Consider the following 19,043-nt stretch of genomic DNA (forward strand, 5'->3'; position numbering starts at 1 on the left):
TAAGAATCTAGTCACGCCGGCCGACGTTGCCCGTGATGCATTAAACTAAGCATACTCCTGCCTGTCCTTCCACCCGGGCTGGAGGTAGCTCCAGTCGCGGTTGAACTTGAAATCCGTCTGGTACTGCCCGTACCGCACCAGCTTCAGCCCGTCCAACTTGGCACCCGCGTCGGTCTGCGCCCACAGGCTGACGGCCAGGGTGTTGCGGCCGCGATTGTTGAGCACGCCCGGTGGCACAGGGAACCGTGTCTGCGGGCCAATGTGCGGGACGTACTTGCCATACTGGTACCCGTTGATCCAGAACATGACGCGTGCCGTCGTTCCCGCGGGCGCGGAGAACTCGATGCCCAGCGGCGCGTCCAGGTCCGAGTCGATGTTGAGCGTGAAATCCGTGACGTAGAAGCGGATGCCCGCGCCGGAGAGACCGACGAGCGGGGACTCGGGCTTCCAAGAGGAGCCGGTGGGCACAAAGCCGGGCAGGTGCCAGCCCAGGCGCTCCGGGTAGAGGCCACCCTCGTTCATGGGTCCGCGGACGGGATCGATGTTGGCCTCGCCGCCGGCCGCGCCCGCCAGCTTCCACAGTTTAAAGCCCGTATTGGTGCGTGTGCTGCCGGGTTGCAACTGGGCGCCGAGGATGCCGCGTGGGTTATTGATACCCTGGGCCGTCGAGGCCTGGTCGTGGCCATGGTAGTCGACCACAACCGTGACCACGTTGTTTTTCTCAACCAACGCGGACCGAGGGAACGTGAGAGTCTTGTTGGTTGTCGTTGCCGAAGCGGACCCAACGTCGCCGCCGAGGAACTGTCCATTCACCCAAGCCGACCATCCGAACGCCAAACCGCCGGAGGCCGTGATATTGACCGAGGTGGCGTTGGCGCCGTCAAAGTAACCGCGGTAGATCTTGGCACCCGAGTAGAAGCCATAATCGGAGCTATAGAGCACCGGTAGAGTGACTGGAGCATACGGGCTAGGCGTCGTCGTCTTGTTGCAGACGGTCCATCGGGAATCGTCGTAGTCGGACGCCGCTTCGGGAAGGGCTTCGGCCGCGCGCCAGTTCGACAGCTCGGGGAGGGTCACAGCACGGTCCTCGGCGCCGGGAATCTGAGCAGTGAAGGAACCGTAAGCAGTTTTTGTGGCGGCCAGGCGCAGGCCATTCCAGTCAATGGTTTCGATGGGCTTGTCGCCGACGTAGGCCTCAATCGTTGTAGCCTTGTCGCTGTCACCAGAGACGTGGAGGACGCCGTGAGAGATGCTGGCGCTTCTGACGAGGTAAGGGCCCTGAATAAAGAGCTGCTCGTCAGGCTTCACAGTAGGATTTGACGTTGTCGGGGGCGCCCAGAAACGCCACGCCGACTTTTGCTCAAGCAGGTAGACGAGAGCGCCGTTGGAGAATTTGACCACCGTGGAACCGGCGACCTGCTTCCACGTAAAAGCTGAATGGTTACCGTTTGTCGTCTCCTGCAAGTCCGTATCGCCAAACACCTCAAATGTAAGGTCGCCTGCGTCCTTGAAGGCGAACTCTCCCGTCTGACCCTCTTGGAGGTAGAAAACGAGTACCTCAGTGTCGAAGAGGCCATAGGTGGCAATGTCCGCCGAGGCGTACAGCAGAGTGTGCTTGCCAAAGACGTAATCCGTGACAAGGATCTTGCTTTGGCGACCGTTGAGCACGACGTTCGGGACGGTAACGGATCCGGCTGTCGTGTTGAGGGTGACATCGAACTGGATGGGGGTCATGGACTTGGTGCTGGCTTGCTGCACGACGGTAAAGCCAGCCTGGGTATCGGGATTACGGAGAACCCAGCTAAAGGCCGAGGGTGAAGAGAGCTATGGGCGTTAGCAAGGGTATTATGGAGAGTCCGCGCGACTTACACCGTAGCCAGTTCCGTTCCCAATCATCTCAACCTTGAGCAGATCCGACGAGACTCGGGTGAAGAGTCCGATGAGCTTTGTCTGGAAGAGTTTGGTCCACTGCTCACGAGTCTCGCGGAGAGGGGCGCTGTAGTCGTAACTGGTGTAGACCTGAGGTGCGGCGGCTGCTCTTGTCAGTGTCTGCAGCGCATTTCCTGATTCTTGTAGGACTCACAGTGTCCCCAGTTCGTTCCGCCGTAGCTCATGTAGATGCTCAGCAGGGTCACGCGCTGGCCGATGTTGTTCTTGTAGTAAACATCCGCAAAGGCTGGGTCGTGCTCCGAGGCACACTATTCTGCATGTCAGCACGCAGTCCTTCAATATTTCAGAGCACACGCACCTGATCATAGAAAGTCGCGCTTCCCCAATTGGAAAACCAACCGCCCTCAAACTCGGCAAGGTAGCTCGGCTGCGTGAAGGAGTAGTTGGAGAACCACTGAAAGTAGGTCCGGACGACGTTGAAGCCAACCGTCGGGTCGGTGCAGGAGAGGGCGCCTGGGTAGCTGTCGAGGCCGTAGACGTTGACGGCGCCGCCGACGTTGTTGTAGTCTGTGGACCACGACCGGGAACGCATACCCTTTTCGTTGTGCGTCAGCGGGACTACGATGCCGGCGTCGTGGAATGCCTTCTTCAGCTGTTCCATGTAGATGACCGAGGTGTGGTCGGGGGAGTAGACGCTCTCCTGGTACTCGTTCTCGACTTGGTTCAGGATAACGGGCTGGGCTTGTCAGCGGATTGCAGATGAACGGGGACGAAGGCACCTACGCCGCCATTGGTGATTTGGTTCGCGGCGATAATCTTGCCCACTTGCGTGATGAAGGGGAGCCACCCGGCCTGGTACCGCTCGTCAGAGGTTCTGATCTTGCCGAAGCGACCGTCAGAGCCCCAGAGAGCGAGGCCGCCGCCATTGGTTTCGGCCTGGACGTGTCAGCCTCTTGACATGGTCGAATATACTAGGTTCTCACATTGCAGTAGGGGCCGGCTCTGGCAATGACATAGAGCCCAGCCTCTTTGCAGTAGTCGAATAGTCGCTGAATGTTCTTGCCCGCCGTTTCAAAGTCGTAGACGCCCTCGGCAGCCGAGTGGTACGACCAGAAGAAGTAGATGCTGAGAGGCACGGTGAGCGTTCTGAGATGTTGCTGACGTGCGGCCGGTACTCACCTCACGGTGTTGAAGCCATTGGCCTTGAATTTCTGCAGAATATCCTTTTTGTCGAAGGTTTAGTATGTAAAGGGAGGTCCTCGACAGGCTGAACTCACGGGCCACAATTCGGGAACGGCTGTGTGGGAGAAAAGAGTTAGTTACGAATCGAGACCTGAGGTTGGAGCTTCTTACGCGTTCTCTGGTAGTGGAATTCGGCAGAGCTGTCATCAGTCAACACCTAGCTCCAGACGCGATTAAAGGGACGACACGAACAGGATGTACGTCCGGGTATCGTTGATGACGAGACTATACTTGTCCCACGACACCACGTCAGTGAGGCCGTTGTCAGTCGCCCAAGCCCCGGATGCAAACAGCCAGATCAAGGCCGTCAAAGCCTGGTGAAAACGCATGACAGCACAACCTTGGCGGGTTCCAGATTCGTAAATGTGCGGATCGAGCGAGAATGGCGTTGCATTCTAGATCTGCTCTGCTGCGAACCACGCGGGAACGAACCGACTGATAAACGATCGTGAGTCCACCACTGTCAATCACAGGTTGCCGGCCATCAATCCCAGTCGCGGAAATGAGGACCGAATGCGACATCACGAAGAGCTGCATGGCTCTCGCCCCAACAGGCGCAGACCACCAGCTCTTGATTCTAGTTTCCAGCAATCAGATGCTCGAGGTCTGGCCGTCATTACTTCATTGCGGGGTATCCCGGTCACCGTTCCTGTACAGACTGCGTGCCTCGCGTGAGAGTAACGCAGGAACCGTAGTGGCCTCGCCCGTATTATCGCGCAATTCTTCCGCTGGTCCTTGCAAGTGTAATCAAACTGCAAGCCGCACGCGTCCGGCGCAAGGGAAGATGTCATGTTGAGCTGCCTGTTTGGACCATGGCTCACAAAGAGAAAGAAAAAAAGATGAGAGCTCGGCGTTGCTTTGGCCGAAATATTTGGTCGATTGCGGGGTCGCCCAATGATCAGCTGGAGATCAGAGGGGCGACCCGAGCTTTCCCCCAGATGCTAATGGAAGCGTGCCTGTCAGAATGTGGGAAAGCACGCAGACAAGCTTTTTGGGGCATCACCCCGATGTCTCTCGGCCGGTCCTTCCGGGCAACCCAAGCACCAAGTTCTCACCGTCCATCTCTGTACGTGTGCGTCGCATAAATCTGGACCTGGGCCAGTGAGACTTCTCACCACCCATTGTCGGGCATCATGAGATTTGCTTGAGAATTGCGTTTGATCATGGCACGTGGAGCTGCCCCAAAACTTCCTCCTAGGCTCACCTCGGGGAACCATCTTCATTGGACGATGATGAGATCCAGGCAAAAGGCGCTGGCAATCTCTGCATCTGGCGTTGAACTCAACCTCCCGAGTCCATCTTACGAATTGCACAGATTGTACAGCGCCTCTGGAACCATACTGCGATGCCTGCGCCTCGCATCGCCTAGTCGCGACTCTACAAATAAGACATATTCTCAGGCCTCAACAAGCCCTCTGAATACAGTCCGTCGATGGTGGGAGCTTCTCGACTCGAACAAATCGCTCCTTTGTTGAAGCTGCGATCCTCGTGAAAGCAGAAGTCGACAACAATTCGTGTTTGAACGCGCAGTGGCCGTGCAGGAGACGACACAGCATTCAAGCTCTGGTCCAGCTGAAGCGAGAAGAACATGATTCACGACTTCCACGGTGTAGTGCGCACAATTGTGCCCAGTTTCATCTCCAGCCGATTGGCCGAACGAGTGCCTAAAGGAGAGACTGACGGTCTGCAGTGAATAGTCGATGCGCCGGTCGAGCTCATGTCTTCAACTGAAGTCCCATTCCAAGCCAGAATGCAGAAGAGCAGTCTACGAACATAACCGCGAGGTCTCCAAAACGCATGTCGAGAAGCGTGTTCCGCCAGGTCCTGTCAATGATGGTTGGAGGGTCGCAAGGAGACAATCTCTCTACCAGCCATGTCTCTGCTAGCAAAGGAATCCTCTCTGGACACTCGCAAAATGGCGGACGGTATCGTAAAATGTAGGGCGGTGATCTCGCACATGGTCAGTATTGCAGGATTTCTCTGGGTGGCTCACTCAGCGCTGCATCATGCCTAGTCCTTGAGGCAGTCTCGATGAGTACACGCAACATCCCATTCCTCAAGCATCCCATCTATTGCAAATGCGAACGACCAAGTCTGACCGAGCCCGTCTAGGCACTTCGCTATCAAAATTCGCAAGCTTCACGGAACCATGGCCGCAGTATCAGCTGAATCAGCAGGACAAGATCGCATTTCTGACTCCGGTACCAATCAAGGACACGCCGCAAAAAGCACCAGAGGCCCGACTCTCTGCATATCATGACGTGCTGAATTCGGGCTACCGCCTCTCCCAGGCTATATCCAGCCACGGTATACCCCTTCTGGGCCTCGTGATCCCGTTCCGGATTCACGATGAACTCTCATCTCCCCATTCGCACAGCAGCCGGGCGACGCCGTACTCCTACCTCCAAGCAGGGCGGCGTGCAAATGACTCAAGGCATATCTTGGCCGTTGCAAAACCACACTTGGACTGCAAGGCTGCAAGTTGCAACGGCAAGCTAGAACCTGTCAACCACAGCCCTGCATATCCTCCTCCCTGGTTGACTTCACTGGTGAATCGATAGTGCCAAAGCTTCGGCGAACCCCTGGGGGAAGGAGTACAACTTGCACCAGCCTCCTTAACAGCTCTCGCGGGTAATAAAGCAGAAACTTGATGCGAGATGCCCCGTACGTTTTCTTTCCCTCGGGGGAGCAGGGGCTGGTCGTGCCGCCGGCGACGGACCGGGGTAGGCGAAATACAAAGGGAAGCGAAATGTAACGGCAAAGGGATGCACTTTAGCCCCCTTTCCAAGCGATGATGGAACCTGGTAGGCCAATCCCCTTCATCAAATCTTAATATCAACTCCCCGAAGCCGTTGTCATTTTGCTGTATTTGGTCAATTTGCCTCGCCCCAGATTCCCAACCCTGCCACGCAGCACCCTGGGATGCCGCGCGGGAGCCGGAGAATATCCCATACACACGCATATCCGTACGGGAATTGTGCAGCGCCGCAAGAGTAAAGGCGGAAGATGGCGGGCGACGTCCGTCGTGCAACTTCGGCCTCGACCTCGACCTCGATTCTAGAGAAATTCGAATCCCTATGACGAACTTGACCGACTGTGGGGGCCACCGGTGAGTCGCCGGCCTCGAGAGACAGAGCGCATGTGCTCGGTTGCATGCACCAGCCGCGGGCAAACAAGTGCTGGCCGTCCACGATGGTTGTGACCGATGACGAGCCGGCGGCGGTGGCCACAACCGTGCTATGGCGGAGCAGGAGGCACAGACTTGGACAACGTCCCGGCGCCCCGATACAACTGCACTGGCTGGACCTGAACCATCGTGGGATCTATCCGAGGGGTCTGCAGGTAACCGCGAGCGATGGCGGGATGAAGTGTTCTTGATCTGCCTGCGCGGTAGTCGACATATGCTTCCGAGCATCACTTGACGACGGCTGCACGGCTGGCATCGAAATAGACACCTATCAGTACGTAATGAGATGTTGCCAGCGCATCCTCTCTCGCGGCCACAGCGTGACCTCGCCTGAATCCCACAATCGGAGAAGTGAAGTCCAACACATATGGCGCCACCTAAAGACTGTCGACCACGTGTAGTTGCATCAATTCGGCCAGACAGCAGCTATCGAAGTAGAAGATGCTTCCGGAATGGGAGACACGAAACAGGAACCGTTAACCGGAAGCTCAGCAAGTCTGGTAGATCCCCACGTGGCGGGCGCGCGCTCCTTGCCATCGTGCCGTTTCAGTTGTTCCTGGACAAAGAAGACGACAGTAGCATCAAGCTACCTATGGTGAGTTGCAACGCTCGCCCGTTGTGCGCGCATGCAAGCCGCAAACGGCCAATGGCCTAGCCAGACTTTGGCCCTTTTTGGGGCGCCGACTAAGACGAAACTCTGGTGCTGGAGCGCCGTACGAACCTTTTTCTTTTTTTCCAAAATTGGCAACAGAAGGATCGGAGCCGTTGACAAGTGCTGTCGAAAGAGCATGGAGAAGCAGATTTTTTTCTGGCCTCCTTTCTTTTCGTTTCAACCCCGTCAAACATGTGTGCGGGCTGACACGTTGTGGGTGGACCTGGGAGCGGTTCGCAGAAGAGCGGGCGGACGGACGGCAGACGGACGTGGGCGCGCAGTGATGCCATCTCCACCGAGGGTTTAACGTTTTGTCCAAGGTGCGGTCATGGCGGGGATATCCCCTAGAACCCCCAGAATAACACCGAGTCATTGCCAGCAAAAGCCGACTTTTTGTTCACTTGGTTGCCCGAGCTGTGACTGCTTGTGGTTTGTGCAGATGAGCCCCTCTTCTGACAGCGGCTTTTCCAAGCAAGATCCTAGAGTCAACTGCGAATGGGAAGACTCGGCAAGGCGTAACGGCGGGTTCTCGACGAGGTTGCTTCTTCTCGGTGCTGATTACTGCGAAGAAGTTTGAAATCTGGGCCGTACTCCGCAACAAGTGGGATTAATGAGTCTTTGGCGTCCGCTTCCCCTCTTGACGTCGCCGCTCGCGTGGTGGGAACAGCAGGAGCGGGACAAAGTTGATCGGGGCAGAAAAGGACTCAGAATGACAAAGCAACCGGCCAAAGGTACTTTGGCAGGATACATAATTGGTGCGATGCTGTATGTAAGTGGGCAAAAAAAAAAAAAAAAAAAAAGACTGGACCGCACACTCCACCAGAGGTGCGGCAGCGTGAGCCCTAAACGCAGGTACAAGACACATCTGGGCCCGGCATTCTTCGTCTGAACGAGATGCGACGAATGAGATGCGACGGATTTGCTGCGATCCCATGGGGCCGCGGAACGGCGAGCGGTCGCCTCAGCATCGCATCGCAGCACATCGGGACTAGGGTCAGGTACATCCGGTACGTATCGTTGACGAGAACTCTGCATTCGCAGCAAAGCCGACGCAGGGCACAAACTCTGTGCGGGCGTAGGACGGAGACGTTGAGCTCAAGAGACATTGGGCATATTGTGTGTCAGTCAATGGCCATCTTCCGACCCTCCATCGCAAGAGCACCCTTTGTTTGTACCTAGGTATTCGTACGGGGCTGGAGCAGAATTAGACGAGAGACAGAGACTCACCAATGCCGGCCGGCGGCCCAATGGCGAGGCACCAACATGCCAACCACAGGGCCTGTCTCATCTCTAATCCATCTCCCATCGACGTGAGAGATGACGAGCAGCGGGGGAGGCATGGGCTGGGCGTCTCTGATTGGAAAGCGTCGGAGAAAAAGGAAGCAGGAATAGAAGATGTGGAAATGCGCCGTCAGCCCCCAAGAGAGCGCCGGCGTGCGCCCAACAGGCTGGCTGCCGCTGGTGGCCGGGGATTGATCAGCACTGCAACAAGTCTGCAGACAGTACTCCGTACGCAGTGCTCCATGCCATGCTCCGTCCTCACATGAGTAGCCTGTAGGTATGTACTCCGTACTGTAGTATACTCAGTGACTCCGTAGATTCATTCTCCGAGATGAATCTCAGATGCGTTCTTTCGTCATCGGCGCCGCTTTTTCCACTTGTTCCAAGGCCCAAGGAGTTCCAGGCTTCTGGCCGTGGATCTAATTCCCGCAGGCCCCGTCGAGCACGTTGGATCCTGGCGGTCCTCCGGCCTCGTCGCTCGTGTCAGGCCTCGTTGAGCCTTGTCAATGTCGTGCCCTGCCCTGTCGTGCTGTCCTCTCGCTTGCCGGGGAAAACGCAATTTGCAAGCCTGCTGCAGCCTGTGCCTGGCTGGGACAGCGAGGCCCATTATCGGCCAGGGCAGTGTCGTGGAAAAGTGTGGCCATGTGGAGAGACACGGAGTCAAGGAGTGGAAGCCGTGGTGGACCATGGCCCAAGGCTTCACAAGTCAAGACCCAGGAGTCATTCAGGACTAAGGACAACATGGGGCGAAATTTGGTGGAGAGGAGACGGAAAGTCGTCGAATCAAGGCAGCGGGTTGGTAACAGCGGGAAGGGAGCTGGGGCCCACGGCTGGCATGAGGTGTGTGCGGGAACTTGGCCGGGAAGGCAGGGACGCCTTGGAGTCAGAAAAGACGTTGGAAGGAGCCTGGAAGGTCTTTCCTTGTGAACATCTTGTGTGAGGTACATTCATACCTCAGGCAGTCTATAGTCCGTACATCGACAGGTCGGTACTCCGTTATCTGGGAGGTTGACTGTGGTTGGCAGGAGTAGGCAAGGTAAGGTAGTCGTGTGGCCCTCAGGCAGAGACATGCGCTACGTACCCCTCGCGGCATGGCTAAGGAGATACTTTGAGGTCAGGTAAGGTAAGGTAGGTACGGAGTATGGCACTGTAGCATCTGCCATTGTTTCAAGGTCTTTTTCGTCCCTTCATTAGAGCCCTCCTTGCTCCTTTTGGACCTTTGGATGGAGAATGGATTCCATTGCGCCGAGAAGAGGTTGAGCATTGATATACACGGGGTGCACTATACACTTGGCTTGCCTCGCATTGGCCTCGTCCTTTTCGGTATCAGCATCTGACCTGGCAACGTTCTCCTTATTCGCACTCGAGACACTCTCTCCCAAGCTAAGGTACTGTGTAGACAAACTCCCACAGGTGACAGCGCTGAGCGGGGAGGCATCCCATTAATGGCAGGCGTGCGTCATTTTCGTCCTCCGAGATTTCCCAACTCCAGCAGGAGCCGAGAATAGAAAATTTGAGACAGGTCCCCGGCCACTCGCGAGAAGCAGCAGGAGCACACAGCCAGACACCCCCGGGCTCCTGCCCAGTCATTTGGGTCCGTCGGGAATTAAGGCGGCAGGAAAATCTCGAGGTACTTCCATCCCTGGTGCCTTGCTGCACATCTTCATGTACCCAAGGTACCTCTGATATTGTATCATTTTACGCTTTTTGCACCCATGGAAAACTCTTCGTCGATAGATCGCCTTCCCTGTCTCTGCCATTGCTAAACCTGGTTCTTCTCGTTTTTTGGCGAGTCGTTGTCAAGCCGTTGGTGTCCCGATGGAGGTTAGACAGTTACATTCCAACGACAAAACTAAATAGCGTCTCCCCAGAAAATCTCGAAAATCTCTTTTACCAACTCGGGCAGCCGGGCTGGCCCTCTTTGGGGGCCGAGTCAGTTCGGCCAGGTTCGGAATCTAGATGCGCTCTGCGTCACTGGCAACTGGGCTGGGAGCCTGATACTCCGTACGTAGTAGGACTCTTCAACCAGAGAAGACCATTTGGCGGAGACAGCTCCAGCTCAAGCTCCAGCTCCAGCTACCAATGTTTATCTGACCGTCTGCACAAGGTCAAAGCCATAGGTAGCGCACCGGGGAAACGGCACAACCGCCCTTTTGTTATGCAAACTTCCCCTCTGCAGAACATGGACCACCCATGCGACCGAGTTCTCTCCGTCGCCTGTTGGTCAAAGCAAGACCCCTCAGGTCTCTCTCTCGACCCCTTCTCGCCCCTCTTCGCCCCCTCAGGTACGCCGCCAGCTCTCCACTGAAGGCAGCCGGAAGCCGCTATTCTGTACCTACCTTAGTCTACGTAAGGTGCGGAGGCAGAGAGACACTCAAGAGGGAACACCCCTCTGTCGAAACATGAGAGCACTGGCTTTTTGCCTCCGCTTTCTCCTGGCACCAGTCAATTGCCATGCCAACGGGTGGGTGAGCTCCCTACCTCTAGCTACTGTGTAAGGGTTGCCTTCACTTTGTTGACACTCGGCGACTCAGCAGTCGAGCAACCAAATTTTGAACCCCGTCCGACGTCGCAAGTGTCTTGAAGCTATCGCCGACTGCGCATGACGGCCACTTGTCCACGAGGGAAAAGTGTCAGCTTGTCTTGGGTCGGAAGAGCGATTCTGTCTCCCTCTGCTCGCAACCAACCGACAGGGATTCGCGTGTCTCACCCAAAAACAAACAACCAGTCCAAGGAGACGCCACGCATCTCATCGCTAGCCTCGTCGATCATGGCCTTCTGCTTTGGGATAGAAGAAGAGGCACAGCGCCATGGCCCATTGAGGGGCAGAAGTGCCGTAGCTCGCGCCAGGACACCTACTGGCCAGAACGGATTTGACGGAACGATTGATAGCTCGTTGTGTTGATTCACGGATGCAAGGGAGCACCTTCAATTGGCAGCTTCGGGCGATGTAGCTTCGGGCGATAGCAAAGAGGACCGGAGATTGTACCTGCACAACCCCCTCACATACGATGCGACCGCAGCTCTCGAGTCCAGCCTTACCCTGCGCCGTCGTCGCCATCTAGTGAGCATCTAGTGCCCATCTCGACACGTCGCTGCGACCATGCCGAAAGCGACACGATGTAAACAAAACTAGCACGGCCCAGAGCCTCACTTGATCAACCACGGGGTCTTTTTCAGCGCCGTCATTTCGCAAACCATGGTGCGAGGCACTCGCCGAGTGGGAACCTCACTTGCGATTGTTCCTGGCAGCCTGGATAGACCCAGATCGTGTCAATCAATGATGGGAAAGGCAAGACGAGCATCGTCGATTGCGCCGGAGCTGGAGCAAAAGCGACATTAGCCGTGCTGGTTAGGAACAACACGGACCAGGGATAACCAGGGAAAAGACGGCTCACGCTCCAACTCTGGGCTTATCGGGGACAGCGACCTATATCAGAAAGGAGATGAGTGACGGCGCTTGGCAAAGAAGACGAAATGCCAAAAACCACGCATTTCGAGACTGGTCTGCTAGGTAGACTGCTTGCTACTGCCTCGACATATGCCTTCTGCCAGTCAGCCATTGCGCGCCGAGAGTTTTCTTTTTTTGGGGCAATCCTACTGTGGCTGACGATGCTTCCCCTCTTGTTTCTTCTTCCAGAAGCCGCCGGGTGGGATGACGGATGGTTCCCCCTCCCTTTCCTCACGCCATTGTCTCTGGACCTTCGTTTTTCCCATGTTTTATATCGCGCTTGTGGCTTGTCTTTTTCATCTAATCGGGGACGGCGCGGCCAATAATCCCCCGCAGCTCCAGTGTCAGCCCTCGCCATCTCATGCTACCATCGGAAACTAAGGTAGCCAGAGCCTCTCGGCCCAAGATTCTTTCGCCTACGGCTACCTACGAGAGTCTACGGGGAGGAATTATCGAGTCTAGCTGGCACAACATGGAGACACAATCGAATCAAAGTGGTCGATTGGAAAGTCGAGTTTGATTGCCACAGGCAGTACGACTTCTGCCGAGGTGCTACAAGTACAAGCAACACAACAAACGACGAGGTCAGAGAGCACATACATAGCCGTCGCATCGTCCGGTCAAGATCTAATTCTCTGACTGGCTCTGTGCACTGGCAGAACAGACACGTACATACAGCGGCAGCGGCAACTGATGAATGGGACGACAGAGCCCTGCATCTCACCTGCTCGTGTCGTGCAGTATCGGTACTTTGTCTACCACCAGTGCAATTCTACGGTCCAGCACATGAGAACGCACGCGCTGAACACACATTGACACGGCACGGCAGCAGCAGCATCAGCACATCACAGATCCCGAATCATCTCGTCACCGCGGGCCTCACTCCCCTGCCGCCGCGGGCTCCCAGTCCTGGTCCCAGGCTCCCAGGTCTCCAGTCAGGATCCCAGACCACACCAGACCCGGACTCTGTCCAGCGTCCCAGGAGCGCACGCCCCCGGCACGGACAAGGGTAGCTGCCAGTGTTTCGTTCCGAGCGCTCCACCACGGCATCCCTCCCACATCCTTGTCACTGCCATCCTTCCTTCACTCGATACTTGAGTCTGGGTACGGAGCAGAGACCCAGAGACCAAAGGAAAGGGACAAAAAAAAAAAAGAAGAAGAATCCACCGGCCGAGGTGTGTGCGTAAAGTACGAATAAACTCGCTCGTTCTGCCGTTTGCCCACGCGACGCTGGACTCTACCCTCACCCACACCCCTCCCCCCGACAGGGAATGCCATCTAACCCCCAACCCAGGCACCGCAACGCACCGCACACAAAAACGCGACCACGACCGCCTACCATACTTTATTCGTTTGGTTCCCAGGTTTCGTCCTTCGTCTCCTCTACTTACACCTACACCTCTTCCCTCAACCCCCTTCCGTTCTTTCTCACCAACTACTATTCTCTCGTTAAACCCACGACTTGAACATTCGCTTCACCCAATCCCCATCGACAACATCGGGCCCATTACACCGGCCATCTGGACCATCTCAAGCAACCCGGTTCCATAGTGAAGCCTCGCTGCCCAGTACTCGGCATCCTATTCGTCAACGCAAACGACAACACCCCATTCTGTACTCGCCCTGGACAGAGAGTTTCTATACGGAGCTCTCCTACAGATCGAACCATCAACAGTGCTCATGTACACGGCTGGTCAACCGCGTCCCAATCTCACGTCGTCTAGTCATAAACTCTGTGGAATCAAGTCGTCGACACGTCACTTACACCCGCCGTCGTCTCACACCAGTAACCCAGCCTCATCGGGGCCCAGTCCTCATCGATTCATCAGTCTTTAGTCTTGACAAGCCGTTTGTTCGCCGTCGAGAACAAACAACCGATCCACCGGTCTCTGGCAGACCCATCTGCAACGCCTCAGCCGAACAGTTCTCCGTGTCAGCGGCGGAGGAAAACCCCAGCTTCATTTTCCGCTCGTATTCGATTCCCACCCGGCTTTGAAAGCCCCAACTTCATCATGGGCCTTCCGCGAGCTCTTCCCGTTGCGGCCGGCGCGCTGGCTCTGATTGCCACCATTACGATTGTCATCATCCACGTCGTCCTCGCCGCTCATATCGCCGATGCGGCGCCTGTGCGCACCTCCTCGATTCTGTCTTCGATTCTGGAAAGCATTCTTTTGGTATTCTTGGGATGGATGTTGTCAACCAACTTGGTTGCCAAGTTTAGGAATTCCTCAAAGCGCTTCATCAGCGCCATGTTTGGTGCGAGTGTCCTCGTCTGCACCATGGCCACTGCTGCGTCGGTAGCCACCATGATCTGCCTTAGCAACGCTACGAGGGACCTGGCGGGTACCGTTCTCGGTGCGACCCAGACGAGCTTCCTCATCGCTTCGTCCGTCGCTCTCGGTCTCTGCTTTGCTTGTCAGCTCATCTTCATTGTCATTCACTTCGTCTTGGCCCGCCTCGTTGCCCGCGACGAGTCTGGTTCCATGCACTCGGACGAGGAGTCCCAGAGATCTCCCAACGTCCACATCAAGTCGGTTCCCTACCACCGTACTTCGCCCACCTTTGACGGCAGGAGCCGGTCCACCTCCATGGGCTCGCAAAGTCCACCTCAGTCGAGCAGCGGCCATTCCGCCACCGACACACTGAGCTCGTTCCGCTCCTCGTTGTCCAACGTCGTCCGACCCATTTCCTCCCGAACCCGCCTGCTCCCTCTGCGGGAGAAGCGCAGGGCAGAGTCGATTGACTCGAACCACTACCGCTCGCGATCGAGCAGTGTCAACGAGGATTCGTCCTTTGACTCGTGGGACACGTCTTCGGTCGACATGCAGAGCCGCATGACCGTCCTGGGCACATCCTCTCCCCCCGGCAGGTTTTTGGAAACGATCCCTGCCAGCCCTACAACCAGCCGCAGTCCCAGCCCTGGAACGCCGTTGGACCTGGACCTGGAAGCTCCGCGCACTCGTCGTCGGAGCCGCAGCTACAGCCCCAGCCCCATGGGCACCCTCCGCAACCCTGAGCCTACCTTTACGCTGCAGACTTCTGCCAGCGAGTGCTCTCTGCGTCGTCCCGAGCCCGCCTTTACCATGCAAGGCTCGGCCAGCGAATCTCATATTCACCCCCTATTCCGGTCTGACTCCCCAGACCCACCGCCGATGGTGACACCCGGCACGGTTGTCACCGCGGCGCCAGACGCCGGCCGCGTCATCTCGGATCGACACAGCGTCCGCCGCATGCGCAGTGGCAGTCTGCCCGGAGGTCCTAGCCCCCTCAGCCGCACCAGCAGTTATGACAACTTTTTCCCCAACGGCCAGCCGCCCGTGAAAGAAGAGAAGGAGGAGCTCCCATCACCCCAAGAGGAGGACGAAACACTCGGTGAGAGACAGATGACGCCCCCGATCCCGGAGTGGATCCTAACCGCCGGAGCCAGGACGAGCCTAAACGGGTACCAAAGTCGGAAGCTCCGCATCGACGGGGACGCCGAGCAAGAGCAATCATGATGAAGGAGGGATGCACCAACGGCAACAAGAGGTGTGTCCAAGGAGAAAACCTGACCCGGCGTGGTCTTCATGAATGTCTAATTGCTATTTTGTCCTCGACAACAATAAGGGAGTACGAACTCGGGCGGTGATACCATATTTGAGGGATTTTATTTTCTTTGTCCAGCGCGGCGTTGTCCTGGGAGGCAGAGTAGGAAAAAAAAGATCCAACATCGAGTGGCCAGAGAAGCCGCCGACAAGCTAGGATAGATGGCTACAGTAGCTGAAAACAACTTAACGAGTAACGAAACTTGGTGTCTTTTTGATAAGTGGTCAACGTTTGGTGAAATGATACCGTCTCGTATCGGAATATGGATGATCCCGCGCCGCTACGCATGGCCTCCCCGTTGCGGACCCGGCCGTGCTGTGCACGGACCTCAGTGATGGCCCCAGGCGTTCCTGCAAGTATCCAGGCGGGAGAGAGACACTTTATCTGAGCCGGCAGACAGTGCAGCTCAGGGAGTGGCCTGTGATATCATGCGAGGCGAGTACGTACAGAGTACGGAGTACGGGCTTTAGGCATACGGATGTGGCCACCTTTGATCAAGTCTTTGTGTGTTGCTCTTCAACGGTCGGTATCCATTGTCGACGTGGCTAGGAAGCGAAGAACCCCAGGAGTTGGTGCAACACCCCGCTTTCCGTGAGGTAAGGTAGCTGTCACCAAAAATTTCTGCAGACTATGCCGATGGCTTGGCTGCTGGGTAGGTATCCGTACATGGGCGAATGAATGGAAGCGCGAGGCAAAGCGAACAGGAAGCTCGAGTGCCATGTTTCCCAGTTCCTGTCACCCAATGGCTTTTTGGGGGTGTTCTAGACTACCTAGGTACCTTAGGGCAGGTAGGTCTTTTGAATGGTTGCTCCCCTCATGTCTTTCTTACCTCATCTTGGATGCCTAAGCAAACCACAAGCACAGTTGGCTACCCACGCAGTGCCACAGCAGCACCTTGAGATCAAGTTGCACCGCCACTTGTGTAGGGGGGGAAAACAGAGTTTGGCTAGGAGAGAAGCCACCCGATCCAGACAGAGACCGATGCGCTAGGCCGTCGCTGGTGCTCTTGCCTGGCTGGTAGTGGTGGTGACCTGGAGTGGAGAGGCGGGCGAGACTTGGGCCCATTGCTTATTCACCACCACTGACCACTAACCACCGACCATTATGGACGGGGACAGCAGAGAAAGGACGTGGGAGTTGTGGAAGGCTCAGCCAACCAACTAGAACCGCCTGCCCGCCGCCTTCCCCCACTGCGCAGCAACCAAACAACTGACTTCAGGTCACCACTTACCTTCGTCATCTCCATTAATTCTGTACCTTACCAGTCTTTCCCGCGCACACAACAAAACACCAAGGTGACGGGTTTCTCTATCTTTCACCCACTTGCTACTGCGCATCGATCCCCAGCGCACTCATCCTCCATCACCACTCTCAATCTATCCCTCTATTTCCCCCCCATCAAATCAGCACCCTCAGCTTGTCCCTTGTGATTGCAGCCTTTTTGCTGCCCCGAAGCTAGCCAAGATGAAGGTCACATTCAAGGTATGCTCAGCTCCGAGCCTCCTCCCCCACCACCACCACCACTACTGGAGGCATGATGGCACTGCGCGCCTCACCACAGCTCCAACCTCAAGCTCATACTGATCATTTTGGCTGTTTTCCAGGACTTGAAGCAACAAAAGTTCACGCTTGACGTGGAGCCCACCGACCTTGTGCGTCCTCACCCCCACTTCCGCCTCCGAGATGACCCTCCACAGCTGCCTTGCGACGTCCGACCTCGAAAACTGACGAGATAAACAGATCTCGATTGTCAAGCAGAAGATTGCTGGAGAGAAGGGATGGGACCCCAAGGACCAGAAGCTTATCTACTCTGGTAGGCAACCCCGCCACCTGGAGGAAGGCGATGGCTCCGGCTGACAGCTATACTAGGCAAGATCCTCAAGGACGACGACACGGTCGAGTCCTACAAGATTGAGGAGAAGGGCTTCGTCGTCTGCATGGTCAACAAGGTCCGTAGCTTCGACGACAATACTCGCGCCTGCTCGAGTCTACCCTACTGACGATCCAACAGCCCAAGGCACCCAAGCCCGCTCCCGCCGCCGAGTCCTCGTCTGCGCCCGCCGTCCCCGCCACGCCTGCTCAGCGTGTCGCCTCGACGCCCGCTGCTCCTCCCGCTCCCGCTGCTCAGGCTGCTGCCCCGGCCGCGGCTCCCGCTACGCCGACTCCGGCCGCTAGATCTACCGGTGGCGATGCCGGCAACAACGACCCTTCAATGGCCATGGGCGCTCAGCGCCAGGAGGTGATTGCCAACATGGAGGCCATGGGTTTCGAGCGCGCTCAGATCGACGCCGCCATGCGTGCCGCCTTTTACAATCCCGACAGAGCCGTCGAGTACCTGCTCAGCGTGAGACCCGATACCTCGAGGACTTGGTTCGCTGGACGCTGACAATGACTAGGGCATCCCCGAAGACGTCCAGGAGGAGCAAGCACAGCGACAAGCCGCTGCCGCGGCCCCCGCCCAGCCTTCTGGTGGTGCGCCGGCCGGCGGTGATGACGGCAACGTCAACCTCTTTGATCTCGCTGCCCAGTCGCGTGGTGGTGGTGGCGGCAGTGGTGGACGTGGCGCCTCCGCCGGCAACACCCAGGCCGCCGCCGCTGCTGCTGCCGCTGCCGCCGCACAGGGTGGCTTCGGCAATCTGGACTTTCTCAGAAACAACGCTCAGTTTCAACAGCTCCGCCAGGTTGTCCAGCAACAGCCGCAGATGCTGGAGCCTATTCTTCAGCAGCTCGGTGCCGGCAACCCCCAGCTTGCGCAGCTCATCGCCAACAACCCCGACCAGTTTCTACAGCTTCTCGGCGAGGAGGTTGACGACGATGTGCCTCTACCCCCCGGTGCGCAGGCCATTCAGGTCACCGAGGAGGAACGCGATGCCATTGAGCGGGTGGGTTTCTCTTGACATTGTATGAGAATCACGATGCTGACTACTTTAGTTATGCCGCCTCGGCTTCGACCGCGACGCTGCCATCCAGGCCTACTTTGCCTGCGACAAGAACGAGGAGCTCGCCGCAAACTTCCTCTTCGATCAGCCCGACGACGACGATGCGCCCCAGAACTAAGTCCGACTCGCAACGACCGCATGACGACACAATCTATGACAGAAACGCAGGGCTCAGGAATTACCGGACGGGGTTGGCTCGACGACGTTGACGTGAGGAAAAGACCACAGGATACCTGGTCCGGAAGGGCGGTATCCCCATCAGCAAGGCGGGCATGTGGCCGCGTGGAAGTAGATGATGCAATTCTTTTTCGGTAGAGCTGGCGTGGAGGCAAGCAATCTGAGGAAAACATGCGTGAAATGATCCGAACGCATACGGAGGTCGCAAGCTACTCGCGGTTACAACTGCTCATGCTTGTGTTTGACCAGGATTGTTCCTGTTCTGGCCTGGGAGAGAGCGTGGCGTCAGTCCTAGGTAGCCAGGCCGGGTAGTACCGGGTAATTCAACTCTTCAGTGCCATGTTCCGGCCTGTGGCGCATTTGATCATGTGAGTGAGGCCAAAGTGAATTGGTCCCAGGGGTCAGTCCAAGGGACTGATTGGCCTCTACACATTTGGCATTTGGCCTCATATCAAATGGGGACTAGAAAAGAACGCCTACACCTCGCCTGTCCATGTGTGAGTTGCTGTTTCTTCTGTATACTTACCTGCCTGACGACTTGCGGAGATCAAGAGTACCGGGTCGTGGAGGAGGGGGGCCTGCATTGCACACACACTTCTGCTGTCCCGCGCAGTAGAGTGAGTACCGCGGCCGTGCCCC

The 19,043-nt window shown here is 56.7% G+C and overlaps 8 protein-coding genes across 8 annotated transcripts; 5 read left to right on the forward strand and 3 right to left on the reverse strand.

Annotated features, from left to right (window-relative positions):
* Positions 1-45: 45 nt before the first annotated feature.
* CTAM01_05706 (glycosyl hydrolase family 35) lies at positions 46-3,923 on the reverse strand (the record flags this gene model as incomplete). The annotated part of the gene is made up of 11 exons (XM_060521736.1): positions 46-1,824; positions 1,870-2,033; positions 2,084-2,198; positions 2,249-2,626; positions 2,674-2,826; positions 2,874-3,015; positions 3,070-3,113; positions 3,168-3,187; positions 3,244-3,272; positions 3,325-3,472; positions 3,695-3,923. The coding sequence occupies 11 exons, from the start codon at positions 3,921-3,923 to the stop codon at positions 46-48; spliced, it is 3,201 nt and encodes a 1,066-aa protein (XP_060383405.1).
* Positions 3,924-4,725: 802 nt separating this feature from the next.
* On the reverse strand, positions 4,726-4,950 carry CTAM01_05707 (uncharacterized protein; the record flags this gene model as incomplete). Its single annotated transcript, XM_060521737.1, has 1 exon — positions 4,726-4,950. A coding segment is annotated over one exon (225 nt), but the record flags the coding sequence as incomplete, so codon positions are not given.
* Positions 4,951-5,530: 580 nt separating this feature from the next.
* Positions 5,531-6,547, reverse strand: CTAM01_05708 (uncharacterized protein; the record flags this gene model as incomplete). Its single annotated transcript, XM_060521738.1, has 1 exon — positions 5,531-6,547. One exon carries the CDS (start codon positions 6,545-6,547, stop codon positions 5,531-5,533), a length of 1,017 nt encoding a protein of 338 aa, XP_060383407.1.
* A 1,653-nt stretch (positions 6,548-8,200) lies between these two features.
* Positions 8,201-8,986, forward strand: CTAM01_05709 (uncharacterized protein; the record flags this gene model as incomplete). The annotated part of the gene is made up of 2 exons (XM_060521739.1): positions 8,201-8,480; positions 8,820-8,986. The coding sequence occupies 2 exons, from the start codon at positions 8,201-8,203 to the stop codon at positions 8,984-8,986; spliced, it is 447 nt and encodes a 148-aa protein (XP_060383408.1).
* A 1,459-nt stretch (positions 8,987-10,445) lies between these two features.
* On the forward strand, positions 10,446-10,658 carry CTAM01_05710 (uncharacterized protein; the record flags this gene model as incomplete). The annotated part of the gene is made up of 1 exon (XM_060521740.1): positions 10,446-10,658. The coding sequence occupies one exon, from the start codon at positions 10,446-10,448 to the stop codon at positions 10,656-10,658; it is 213 nt and encodes a 70-aa protein (XP_060383409.1).
* Positions 10,659-12,396: 1,738 nt separating this feature from the next.
* On the forward strand, positions 12,397-12,519 carry CTAM01_05711 (uncharacterized protein; the record flags this gene model as incomplete). The annotated part of the gene is made up of 1 exon (XM_060521741.1): positions 12,397-12,519. One exon carries the CDS (start codon positions 12,397-12,399, stop codon positions 12,517-12,519), a length of 123 nt encoding a protein of 40 aa, XP_060383410.1.
* Positions 12,520-13,715: 1,196 nt separating this feature from the next.
* Positions 13,716-15,200, forward strand: CTAM01_05712 (uncharacterized protein; the record flags this gene model as incomplete). The annotated part of the gene is made up of 1 exon (XM_060521742.1): positions 13,716-15,200. The coding sequence occupies one exon, from the start codon at positions 13,716-13,718 to the stop codon at positions 15,198-15,200; it is 1,485 nt and encodes a 494-aa protein (XP_060383411.1).
* A 1,552-nt stretch (positions 15,201-16,752) lies between these two features.
* CTAM01_05713 (UV excision repair protein Rad23) lies at positions 16,753-18,345 on the forward strand (the record flags this gene model as incomplete). Its single annotated transcript, XM_060521743.1, has 7 exons — positions 16,753-16,770; positions 16,893-16,940; positions 17,029-17,101; positions 17,158-17,237; positions 17,300-17,632; positions 17,685-18,170; positions 18,220-18,345. 7 exons carry the CDS (start codon positions 16,753-16,755, stop codon positions 18,343-18,345), a joined length of 1,164 nt encoding a protein of 387 aa, XP_060383412.1.
* Between the last annotated feature and the right edge of the window lie 698 nt (positions 18,346-19,043).

The sequence above is a fragment of the Colletotrichum tamarilloi genome, assembly GCF_030869305.1.
Source record: "Colletotrichum tamarilloi strain Tom-12 chromosome Unknown Scaffold_15.1, whole genome shotgun sequence".
Taxonomy (NCBI): Eukaryota; Fungi; Ascomycota; class Sordariomycetes; order Glomerellales; family Glomerellaceae; genus Colletotrichum; species Colletotrichum tamarilloi.